Source organism: Equus caballus, chromosome 7 (genome assembly GCF_041296265.1).
Source record: "Equus caballus isolate H_3958 breed thoroughbred chromosome 7, TB-T2T, whole genome shotgun sequence".
Lineage (NCBI taxonomy): Eukaryota > Metazoa > Chordata > Mammalia > Perissodactyla > Equidae > Equus > Equus caballus.
The window spans coordinates 82,738,843-82,751,570 of NC_091690.1; the positions used below are offsets into that span (position 1 = coordinate 82,738,843).

A 12,728-nucleotide genomic window follows, 5' to 3' on the forward strand; every position below is an offset into this window, starting at 1 on the left:
CCTCCTCATTTGCAGATAAGAAGACAGACCCAGACAAAACTAATCCATGGTGCTAGAGACTAGAATTGTCATTACCTTTGGGTAGAGGTATTGATGAAGAGAAGGTAGAAGGAAGCCCACCAGGATGATGGGCTTGGTCTGGGTGGTGACTGTACAGTATCTACAAATGTAGAAATTCATCGAGCTGTACACTTAAGATGTGTGTGCTGTAGTTAAAATTACACCTCAATAAAAGAGTAAAAGAATATAAAGACCCAGAGACGGTTAAGGAGACAGGGCAAATATGTGGCAAGACCAAGTCTAGGACTCAGGCTTCCTGATGCCCCGTTCACTGCCCTTCTTCGGACTCCACTGCATTTTTGCTGCCATAGCAACTCAGTGATGCTCCAGGGGTCTATGAGCAGTTTTGACCAGGACGGGAACCCATGGCACATGGTGCATGAGGTCAAGGAAAGTCAGTGCACTGTGGATTGGAGCTGGAATCTCGAGGGTTCTATACTGAGCAAGAGTCAGGTGTAATGAGCAGTAATAATAGTAATAATATTATTAAAACAACATTAATAGCTAGCATTTATTGAGCACTTACCATAAGCCAGGCACTATTTTAAATACTTTACATTTAGCAAATCCTCACAACCACCTTTATGGTATATACCACTATTAATCCATATTTTACAGATAAGAAAATAGGCCCAGATTTAAAACCTTGTCGAAGGTTTCACCACCAGAAAGTGTCAAAGCTGACATTTGGACTCAGGCAATCTGGCTCCAGAATCCATGCTCTTAACCAAGACACAGACTGTCCCATATCGAATCATCTGCAGTTGGTAGACTGGCAGCTCTACTCGACTTGACACCCACCACATCACAGAGGAATCACCAATATTTGTCCAATGGTACAGACAAGCACCAACCCTGCAGATTTCCACATAGATTTGTTAAAGGCAAGTTCACCCATTGTCTTCTGGATCATAAATATTAAAAAGTAGAGAGGGAATTTACAAAAATATCTAATTACTCATGACCTGGCCACCTTGGGCCACACTCAAGAACAACATAGGGATGTTTTGAACTGAAAACTCAGTTGCATTAATAAACTCAACTGCATTAATAATCAGAGAAATGCAAATCAAAACCACCATGGGATACCACTATACACCCACCACAATGTCTATGATTTACAGATAATACCAAATGTTGGCAAGGATGTGGAACAAGTGGAACTCTAATATATGGCTGGTGGGAGTAAAAATTGATACAACTACTTTCGAAAACTGTTTGGCAGAATATTGGTCTGCTCTGGCTGCCATAACAAAAGACTACAGGCTTGGTGGCTTAAACAACAGGAGTTTATTTTCACACAGTTCTGGAGGCTGGAAGTCCAAGATCAAGGTGCTGGTGCATTCAGTTTCTGGTGAGGGCTCTCTCCCTAGCTTGCTATGGCTGCCTCCTTCTGTGTCCTCACGTGGCAGAGAGGGTAACTGGGCTCTCTGGTGTCTCTTCTTATAAGGACACTAATTCTATTGGATGAGGGCTCCACCCTCATGACCTTATTTAACCTTAATTACTTCCTTACTCCAAATACAGTCAGGATGAGGGCTTCAACATCTGAATTTTGGGGGCACACAAGTCAGTCTTCAATATATTCTGCCCCAGCCCCTCAAAATCCATTTTCTTCTCCCACGCAAAATATATTCACTTTATCCTGACAGCCCCCAGAGTTTTAACTCATTCCAGCAACTGCTCTAAAGTCTAAAGTCCAAATCTCATCTAAATATCATCTGAATCAGATATGGGTGAGAGTCGAGGTACGATGCATCCTGAGGCAAAATTTCTCTCCAGCTGTGAACCTGGGAAAGCCGACAAGTTATTTGCTTCTGAGATACGATGGTGGGACAGGAGTAGGATAGACAATCCCATTCCAAAAGGGAGAAATTGGAAGGAAGAAAGTGCTACTGGGTCCCAAGCAAGTCCAAAACTCAGCAAGGCAAACACCATCAGATCTTAAACCTTGAGAATAATCCTCTTTCGCTTGATGCTCTGCCCTCCAGGCGACCTGGGGTGTCAGCATCTCCCACATGGCTCTGTGGGGCTGCCCATCCCTTTGGCTCTCTGGGGTGGCCCTGCCCACATTGGGCGGGGCTGTCGTGGCCCACTGAAACCCAAGAGGCAGGCCCACCCTTTGAGGAAACAGCCTTGCCCTGGGCCTGTGGTGGGAGGGGTGGCTCTGATGATCTCTGAATTGTCTTCAGCATCATTCCTCCCTTTTGAGGAATAGTGCGTGTTCACAACTGAACAGCTCTATGGTCCTGGCTCGTAGAATCCAAGAGGTCCAACAACCTGCCTCCATCCTGACTCACTTTCTCTGTCCCCTCTAGTTCAAACTCTCTCTCTCACCAGCTATGTGAGGAGACAGTGAGGTGATCACCTGCAAGCCAGAAAGAGAGCCCTCACCAGAAACCAAATTGGCTGGCACTTTGATCTTGGACTTCCCAGCCTCAGGAACTATGAGAAAATAAATTTCTGTTATTAGCTATCCAGCCTGTGGCATTTTGTCATGGCAGCCTAGCAGACTAATACAGGCAATGTCTCTTAACAGTGAACATTTGTCAACCGTATGACTCAGCAATTCGACTCCTAGGTATAAACCCAAAAGAAATAAGTATATATGCACACCAGAAGACATGAACAAGGATGCTCATGGCAGCGGTATTCATAACATTCCCAAACTGGCAATACCCAAGTGTCCATCAACAGCAGAATATATCATGAATACAGCATATTCATAAGGTGGCATATTACATAGCAATAAAAATGAACAAATTACAACTACATATACTTCACAAATATAATGATGAAAGAAAGAAAGAAGCCAACACGAGAAAGCATATACCCCATAATCTTATTTATGCAAAATTCAAAATCAGGCAATACTGCCCTTTTTCTTGATCTGGGTGCTGGTTACAGGGATGTGTTTGCTGTGAAAATTCATTAATCTGTATATTTACAGTTTGTCTCTTTTCTGCATATATGTATACGTCAAAAAATTTACATAAAATAGTCACCCACTAAAAATGTCACACCATTGTGATGATGAAGAGTGAGTGGCAATACTGCCTGGTGTGGGGATAGTGTCATCTGCTGACTTGCGACTGACCGGTCAATGATGTCATAGCAGCTTGGCCCACAAAATGGATGAGGTGGTAGAGATCACAGTGGACAATCGCAAGGAACTCAGCATAGCACGCAAGGTGACACATATGTCACAATATCCTTCACAATATCCTTTGGTGGGTAACAACTCTTTTAATTACTGAATTGCAATTGCACAAATATATGTATCTTCTATCCCAAAATATCTTTTTTCAAAATCATTGTGCACTTCTAGAGGTGAGATAAGTAAACTCCGAAAACACTGTCAATTCAGAACAGGTCAGTCCATGGCATTCTTGGTCAATGGTTGTCCATTGTACTTTGTTGAATACACCATTTCTCCTGCCTGTGCCTTGACATCCTCTTTGGATATCCGAAGCCCAGGCTATTAACGAAGAATTTTTCTAGGATAACTTATTTTCCTGGTAGCCCTTCATTCTCCACCAGGAGAAGGTCAGAAGAGCTAGGAAGGATCTCATGGCTAGAAATTTTGGCCCCAGCTGTGATCTACTAAAGGGCAGAGCCTGAAGGTTGTGAAATGGTGAAGGGAGATGTCAGGGAGCTGGGGGAGAACCCTAGGGGTCCCTCCTACTAGGGAAGGGCATGGCTGCCAGAAACAGGGCTGTGATTTACTCACGGCCTGTCCAAAGGAGGCAAATGTCCTTCTTTAGAAATGTATCACCTTCCTCACTCCCCACCCCAGAGAATCCTGGTGTCCCAGCATCCGTTCCCACAGCCTCCTTCCAGGTAAGGCAGGTGTGACTCTCCTCTTTGGCTCATGAAGATACTTCCTAATGAGAAGCCCCCGAGGCCGGGCCCAGAGCAGCCATGACAGAGTTTAGCTATCCTTTCTCACCGCAGACACACACGTGCACACCCCTGGCACAGGGATGTCTCAGGGGACTCACCTGGGGCGTCATCCCATGGCAGATGTACACGATGGGAACATTCTCTGTGTCTGGACCCTGATCAAGACACAAATCGGTCTTCAGAGAGTTCTGCAGCTGCAGCCAGAGGAGAGACAACCACATCAAAGAGATAGGAACAGAGAAAGAAGTGCATTAAATCAAGAGCAACAAGCATTTCACTGAGACGGGCTCCATTTCCATAATCAACCCAAGGCCCCTTGAATACTGTGGAAACCAACAAGCACCACCTTCTGCCTGGCCCAAAGGTGCTGAGGGAAGACCAGTCTCCTTTGAAGGGGAAGCATTCACATGTTGTTAAACAGCGAGCTGGGTTTGGGGAGCTGGGACTGTCTAAGTAAAAATAAGAGATAAACGCTCATGCACACATATAAGATGGTGCTAGGTTTTCCACCCTCTCCATTTCCACAAGGGTGGCACAATGGCCTTCAAGGGTCCCTGGATAGAAGTCTTTGCTCTTGAGGGTTGGGAGAAGCAGGCAAGATATTAGCTGTTTTCAGGCATGGGACAGGCTCTGGGACCAGGCCTTCTCTGCCTCCTGCAGATCCAGCAGCGGTTGGCCAGGCCCCAGTGGTGGCCCAGCTGATGAGGGTTCTCCAGAGTGGGAGGTCTGGGAGGTGAACAAGAGAGAAGGGAGCCAGGGTGGAAGCAGGAGAAGAGAGAGGCATCTCTTACCCTCACCTGGCACACGGCAATCAACAGAAGCAATGTCCGGGTACCATGAACAATGTCTTACCATGTCTAGGTCAGAAAGCCAACACTCAATGTCCCCTTCTGGCGTAAGCTCACTCTCGCCCTTGGAAAGGGCAGCTTAGGGTGTGTACATGGCCCTGCTCACCTACTGCAGTTGAATAGACCACAGTGGGCACAAATCTGCAGTTTAGAATGAATTAATAATTTTATTTCTTTCCTTCTGTCTCCTCTTTTTCTCTCTGGAATGTGACCCTCTCACCATTCTCTTATTTTGTCCTAGGAGTCTAGATGAGAGACCCAGAGACCGTGGTCAGTGGGTAGTGGCCACTAGCATCATGAGGCCATATAGGTTGGGTGTGGGGGGTCTTTGGGCCATTCGTAAGCAGAGAAACCCAAATGAGATCAAGGATGAGATGAAGCATGAGGCAGACAGAATTAGAGACAAGAGAGATCTTCCAGCCCCTGCTGTAGTTTTAGTGGCTTCCCAGCTCAAGAGCCCCTGTCCAGCTGGACGTCAGTTCCTGTGCCCATAAGAGAGTTTGTGGGACCTTTACCCATGTTAACTTGTGCTAGCTTAAATAGCTCTTCTTAGCAACCAAAAGCACTGTGTTTAGAACAGGAGATGGAGATTGGAATCCAAGGAAGACCAGGGCAATGGACCACAGGGGTCATCTATCCAGGGGAAGGTCAGAGACAGGCGGTGGCTGAGCTTTGGCAGTCCTGATGGCTTGTGGCAGGGGTTCAATGAGCCCAAGTAAGGGCCATGAAAAGGAGCAGATAACCAGAGGCACACGTGTGCTCTCTGCACACCCTGTTCTGGACAGGAGACAAGGACCAGAGTCCAGTTCTTTCCTCTCGAGCTTCTTCTATCGGGGGTTGCAGCTCAACCCCAAACTTGCAGTTTAGGGGTTCTAAAGGAACATGAACATGTGTCAGCTCCCTAGGCAGGGGCCCCAGAGGCATCTATGCAGCAAATCCTTTATTATAAACAACTATTTGGCTTGCCTGTGTGGGAGGAGCATATGTAAATACACTTTGGACTTTTCCTGCAGCCCAGTGGCCTGGGTGTCACATCTAAAGCTGAGCACTGTAATCCATTAGTGAGACCTCCTAATTGCTGTTGCAAAGAAAAAGGTCCAGAGTGCCCTGATGTCAGCCTTGGCTCTCTCGTGGGTTCTCAAAGCTGACCTCTCGGGGAGGGGGTGGGTGGCGCTTTTTGATAAAGTCCTCTGAGGCTCTGTGTCATCCCTCCCCCATTAAGCAGGTGGTCGATTGATGCGGTCGGGAGAGAGAGGCTGAGTTGGAATCCCGGCTGCAGCTGTGTGGTCACGGACAAAGCAATATAACTTCTCGTCTGTTTCCTTCTCTCTCAAACAGGGACCATGATAGTGCTGACCTCATAGGGCTGCTTTGAGGATTAAGTGGAACGGTATCTACAAGTGCTTAGCACAGAGCGTGGCAAAGAGCAAATGTGCACTAATTGTTAGCTGCTATTATTGCTGCTATAACCTTCCTGAAAGCCATGTGGGGAAGCTAGCTTTTATTGATTGCATCTCCCATTGATTGCATCTATGCGCCGGGTACCATGGAAGTGCTTTCCCTGAGTTATCCCACCTAATCCTCAAAACAACCCAGACGGGCCAGTAGCATGATCTCTATTAAGGATGAAGGAAGTGTGGAGTAGTAAGATGCTCTGCCTCCCCTCTCACTGTGTGATGCCATTCCCACCGCATCGAGCTTCCTTTGCCTGACTGAGTCCTCCTCCTCCTCTGGTTCTCGGCTTCTCCATCACTCCGGAAGCCTTTGCTGACCTAAGTCTGGATGAGAGGCCACCACTCTATGCTTCCCCAGCACTTCCATTTCTCTTGCTTCTTCCCTTGTCTGTCTTCTCTACTAGTCACCAGACTGGGTCTCAGTCTTCCTCACTGCCTGTGACACGGGCCGGCCCCGGCACAGATTAGACAGTGAAGACAAGAGGAATGAATAAAGGAATACCATGAACAGATGAGTGGCATTCCCACATGAATGTCATCCCAGCTGGACAAGTGGCAGAGCTGGAGTCTGTCTCCTCCAAAGCCCAAGCTCCTCCCATCACGCAAATGGCGACCCTCCTGAGACCATGAGAGATGCCCGTGCAATGCTGTGCCCACAAGCTTCAGGGTTTTGCAAACTGTCAAAGTCACACAGCAAGTAAGTAGCAAGGCTAATGTTAGAAGTCAGGCATGCCTGTCTCCAGATGCTACTCCAGCTCCACTGTCAGCACCAGTGCTGGGGCTAATCCAAGGCCACCCTGTCCCTCAGACACGAAGCACAATGATCCAAGGGAAGCCCATGCCCTCACAATGGGGTCCACAGGCTCTTCCGTCTGCAGGAGGCACTAATGGGACATATTAGTGGATTAGTGGGCTGGGTTATATAGACTTGCCACTTGTCCCAGGGGTTATTTGACTTGCACCATGCGGCTGAGGCATGAGTTGGAAGGGACCAAGAAAACAGAGACTCCGTCCCTGAGAAGATATCTGGTCTCTCCATTTCAGAATAAAAATAATCACCAGGAAGAATGATTCCCCAGAAAATCCTCACACTCTTGTGGCTGCATCCTGCTTTGCACAGCTTCACCCTATTGCTCCCATTAAGAGTTCTTTATGCTCCTTGACAAGCAAGCGCATCTCTGCTCATGTCGGAGCCCAGCCCATGGAGGAGGCAGGAGAGAGGGGAGGCTGGCCAGGGCCTGAACAGTAGCTGGAAGATGAATATGCAGGGGGTCAGAGACCTCTGCCAGCTCCAGGGATGGCTAACACAGCTGAGCCCTCTGGGATGATGAGTGGGTGGCTTTTCAGCACGACAGAGGGAAAACAGCACCAGCTATGGACTCAGAGAGGTCGAGATCACAGCCCTGTATAAGCTCCTATTTGACCACCTGAAGGTTTCTGGGTGTGGCAGTGAGGCGGCTGCATGGTAAATCTGCTATATGTGTTCATAAAATGAGAGTCTTTTAGTCAGAACACAAGAATGCCTTTGGCCAAGACCCAGAATCGCAATGGCCACATGCACACACCTCCACTGTTACTGCTTTCCCTGCCTCTCTGGCTGAGTTTGGCTAATACTGTTCAGCCACAGCTGACAGCTAGGTGAGAACATGAATCCAGAAGCTTGCCCTGGCTCACAGAGGTTTGGGGCCAATAGTTCCTCTGGAGCCACGGAAGCACAGCTATCCCTTTTGGACTGGGCCCAACGATGGCCAAGCAGCACACACAACTTGAGCAGTGTGGGGGCACCAGTAGCTGCTGTGTCTTCAGGATGGTTCTGGGGAGGTAGATGGGGCTAATGGGCACCTCACAGGCCAATGTGTTTCCATGGTGACAACAGGATCTGGCGGCTCACGTAATAGCAGGGCAGCACCAGCTGAGGAGTTTTCTGATACCCGATTTATACCAGACTGAGAAGTAGAGAAGCAAGAGGCCACCAGCTGGTTCTCTCAGAACATGTCAACCATGCCATGGAGACTCTTGTGGGAGGATATGACCCCCCCTCCTACAGGCTGGCCTCCAGGACTACAGAGGCCCTGTGGAAGGGGAGAAGGGAGAGTTCCCAGGATCTCGGCTCTCTCTCCTTTAGAATCCTAGGATGTTAGAGTTGGGAGGCCCACAGACAACACTGAGGCCAACCCTTCAGGAAGGACTCTTCCCTCCAAGGGAGATGCTGTGCCCATTATCTTCCTGCTGAAGCAGGTCTTGAACTCAGTTCTGACCCCAGGTCATCAAGGGAAGAGGCCTCAGTTCTTCCTTCAAGTTTTCATCCTGGGATATTGACAGGTCTGAGGGGATGCTCTCCGAAGGGAGGAATCAGAGCGATGTCAGAAGCTGATGTTTTAGACTCTGTCTCACTGTTGATTACCTGTGTGAACATGGGTAAGTCACTTTGCCTCTCTGTTTCCCCATCTGTAACACGGAGGGTAACTGAGGTCGCCCCGGGGGTAGTTTTGAGGGCTGAACTGTCAGTAGAAAAACTGTATGTGTTCAGTCAGCAAAAACCAGGTGAGGCACAAGTCAATCAGGTATCCTTTACAATACCTTGAGAGTTGCATGGTCCTGGGAATATTGGAAGATTGGGAGAGTTTATCACATTCAAAGAAGTTTAAGCTTAGAGAAAATACCTTTCTGTGTCTTAGACTTTCTTCTACCCAGTGAGGACAGTATTATTTTACCCCATTTAACATATTAAGAAACTGAGGCCCACAGACGTTAAGACACTTGCCAGGGAAGGAGTCTGGTCAAGACTGGATCCAAACCCTGCGCTCTGCCCCTCCAATGGGAGGAATGCTTTGTGCCGATCAACAAGCAGTCCTAGAACACCCCTCAAAGCACAGCGAACTCAGGAAGCTCGTACACCCCAGAACTCCCTTCCGGGCGGCTCTGCGTGTGAGTGGAAGCATAAGCCCTGTGGGTGGGGAGGCATGCAGGCTGGTGGCTGGAACCCCAGGCACCCACGCTTGGGAAAGAGTGGGTGTTTGTTAGGTTTTATTGCAATCTTAACCTAACTGCAGGTGTTTGTTTTATGGAGTGGAATGTGCAGGTTTGGGGCTGGAGCCAAATTTCTGTGGACTCTACAGGAGAGACCAGGCGGCTCTGTCCAGGGCATAGAGGGGTTCCAGCTATGAAAGCAAAGGCTGCCTCGCACCCACAGGTCTACCGCAGGGCCTTATCTGAGGCCGAGCGGCTCTCTCCCTCCTTCCCCTGACTCTCTACGCCTCTCTCTGGTCTTGCTCTCTGTTTGTGTCCCAGTAGAGGCTGGAGGGGCCGGCTCCTTACCACCCCGTAGGCAGTGATGTCCGAGTACATCCTCATCTCTGGGTACACGCTGACCAGGTACCAGCGGAAGGTCTTGCACTGCAGCTGTTTCCTCAGAGCCTTCCTTGCAGTGATGTCCCCGATGTCAATTCCTGAGTCCTGCACGGGAGTGCAAACGCAGAGATGCGGCTACTGCCAGGGCACAGCTTCTCCCCAAACCTCCCAGCCAGGGTTCCTGGAGACTGTCCAGTGAAGGGACGACGTGGGAACTCAACTCACGCACTTCCCCACTTGCACCTTAACCCCATATCTGTCTCCATTTGGACTGTGAAACATGAAGTCAGCATCGATGGGGGTGGCCATCAAGGGCCACTGAAAACACAGATGCCAAAGCCTTACATTTTAAACCAAAAAAAAAAAAAAAGCTGTAGTCTGGGTGTAGGTGAAAGTAATGGAAGATTGCAGTGTGAGCACGGTTTTTCCTTATCTCAAGGGATAAGATGAGAGATTCTGAACTCTCGGGGGAGAGGGAAGGGAAAAGAGATGAAGATGGAATAACGCTAATTCGAATATTATTCCTAAGAATCCTAACAGCTCAGGCTTATCTAACACGTACAGAGTGCTGGGTTCTGTTCTGTAAGAGACACGCGTATATATTTACATTTGTGTGGACTGTCCCACTTAAACCTATGAGGCAGAGCCGTATAATCCTCATTTTACAGACGAGGAGTTGAGACAAAGAGCTTTGGGAACTTCTTCGGTGACTTGCCCAAAGTCCCACAGCTAATAAACGGTAGAGGTGAGAGTTGAACTCAACCAACTTGGGTCCGGAGTTTGCACCTGTAACCTTACCCTGTGCCCCTGGAGGAGCCTGCCCTTCTGCCTCCTAAGACCAAGTCCCTTGGGGAGAAGCAGACTCTCTTTAAGCTTGGGGTACTTAGAACAGGGAGTACTTGCATCCCTCACTTCCCAGGTGTATCAGAGAGGTGGCCCCTGAGCCATCAAGGTGTGGCAGGCAAGGGTTAGAAACGAGATGTGAATGTGCTGTTGAGTGAGAGGGAGAGAGAAGCCCCCACAATTCTTGTGGTCCCAGAGCAGAGGCGAGGGTGCTGAGACTCCCTGAGCCTGCACACTAGCTATTGAATAGGATACAGAATTAACTGAAAAAGAGCTGATGCCACAGCAGAGGATGAGGAGGGGTCCCTCCAGCTGGGGATCAGATGAAGACCTGGTGACACCTCAGAGGATGACACCATGGAGCCAGGGACCAGATAGGGTACGTGGCATCTCATAAAACACCAGCCCAGAGCAGAGACAGGTAAAGACAGGGAAGTACAACTCCGTCTCACTGACCCTGCGGTCCACGTGCTGGCTGGGTGAACCCCCTGGTTCTAGCATCAGCTCAGGGGATCAAGTTCCTAGGGTTGGGTAGATAACGAAATTGACCGAGTTTGGGTCTGCAATATCTGAGAAAAATCACAAAGCTGGCTGCTGCATGTCTCTGGCCATGATTAGAACAAGTTTTGACATCAGACAATGCAGGCTTGAGTAAAAACAAAACGTAGATATGAAAGAAATACAATTATTTTTGCCCACCAGGATTCAGGTAATAAAAAAATTTGAACCTGCTGCAGCCTGAAGGTTTACATTCCAGACTCCCAGGATGCAATTTCAGTGAGGCCCACCTTTGGAGTACTTCTTTTCTTTATTGAAGTAGAGTTGACATGCAGTATTATATTAGTTTCAGGTGTACAACATAGTGATTCGACATTGACATACATTATGAGATGGTCACCATGGAAAGTCTAGGAACTTCTCGATGACCTCATCTATGATTTGCCTGCTCTCCAGCTCCTGCCCTCCCAGCAACTGCAACTTGGCCTTTCTCTGCTGGACCCCAGCTGCTTTACGATCAGGAAACGTGTTCGACTTATCTCTGTGCCCCAGGCCTAGATCTGCACCTGAACTATACTGATGAGACCGAGTTGCGAAAATATTTATGAAGTGGCGAACACAGCAACTGGTACTACTCACATCCCCCAAGAGGTACTACCCCCCTGCCCCAAGGGATCTGATAAGTATTAACCCTTTAAATTTCCCTGCACTTCATCCTTTTATCACAAAACTATTTGCGGGGACCCAGGCCTCCCCCCTTCGTGCTTTGTGCGAAGACAAGTTCACATTGTGTCTCAGCCCTTACTGGGAGGCGCTAGAAGAACCTCCCTCAGGAAGGCCTCTGTGTTTTCCTAAAATTCTGGGTTCCCCTGGGGAAACTTCCTTTCTCCGCTCAGGATCAAGGGACAGTTTGTCTCTCTCCTGACGGTAGAAGGTTGGGGCGATAATCCATCACGTGTCTATTGCTCCTTTAACTCCTAGGGCATCTAGAACCAGACCTGAGCAGCTCGTATCCTGGATATCTGGTCCCTCTCCTCTGCCTGTTCATTAACTGACTCCTGTGGTTGTGTTTTAACGGTTCAACACAACTGTCCTGTGTGTTTGCTGTAAATTGCATCAAACCTTTTTCAGAGCAGGGGAGAGAAATTGAGAAATAAGCAAACTTTCTCAGAGACGATCGCCTTGGCTCTTATTGTTAGAAAATAATAAATATACTTTCCCCCTTTCCCGAATACTTAGTGTAGCAGTTTGAATGGTGATCCCCTCCAAAGTTGTGCCCACCCGGAACCTCCGAATGTGACCCTATTTGGAAGTAGGGTCCTCACAGACATAATTAGAGACCTCGAGATGAAATCATTCTGGAGTTAGGGTGGGCCCTAAACCCAATGACTGGTGTCTTATAAGAGAAAAGAGAGGGAGGTTTGGCCACAGAGACACAGAGACACAGAGACAGAGGCAGAGACTGGAGTGATGCATCTAGAAGAAAAGGAACGCCAGGAGCCACCAGGGCTGGAAGAGGCAAGGAAGATCCTTGCTTAGAACTTTGGGAGGCGAGCGGTCCTGCCAGCCCCTTGATTTTGGGCTTCCAGCCTCCAACGGTGAGAGAATAAATTTCTGTTGTTTAAAGCCACCTGGTTTGTGGTAATTTGTTATGACAGCCCTAGGAAACGAATACACTTAGCCACACAAAGAGCTATCCAGCAGTCCTGCCTGTGTGTGCAGCCACACACACAACTTCTTGTAGCCAAACCTAAAGAAGGGCCATTGCCTA

At 48.4% G+C, this 12,728-nt stretch overlaps 1 protein-coding gene across 6 annotated transcripts in view; it reads right to left on the minus strand.

The window, feature by feature from the left end:
• Positions 1 to 12,728, minus strand: part of GALNT18 (polypeptide N-acetylgalactosaminyltransferase 18) — a 351,794-nt gene that overhangs the window by 55,580 nt on the left and 283,486 nt on the right. For all 6 annotated transcript variants that reach the window (XM_023646043.2, XM_001501162.7, XM_023646045.2 and 3 more), the window contains 2 exons: positions 9,584 to 9,721; positions 4,062 to 4,157 (listed from right to left, as the gene is read on the minus strand). In XM_023646043.2, coding sequence (XP_023501811.2) covers positions 4,062 to 4,157; positions 9,584 to 9,721 — 234 coding nt within the window. The remainder of the gene's footprint in view (positions 1 to 4,061; positions 4,158 to 9,583; positions 9,722 to 12,728) is intronic.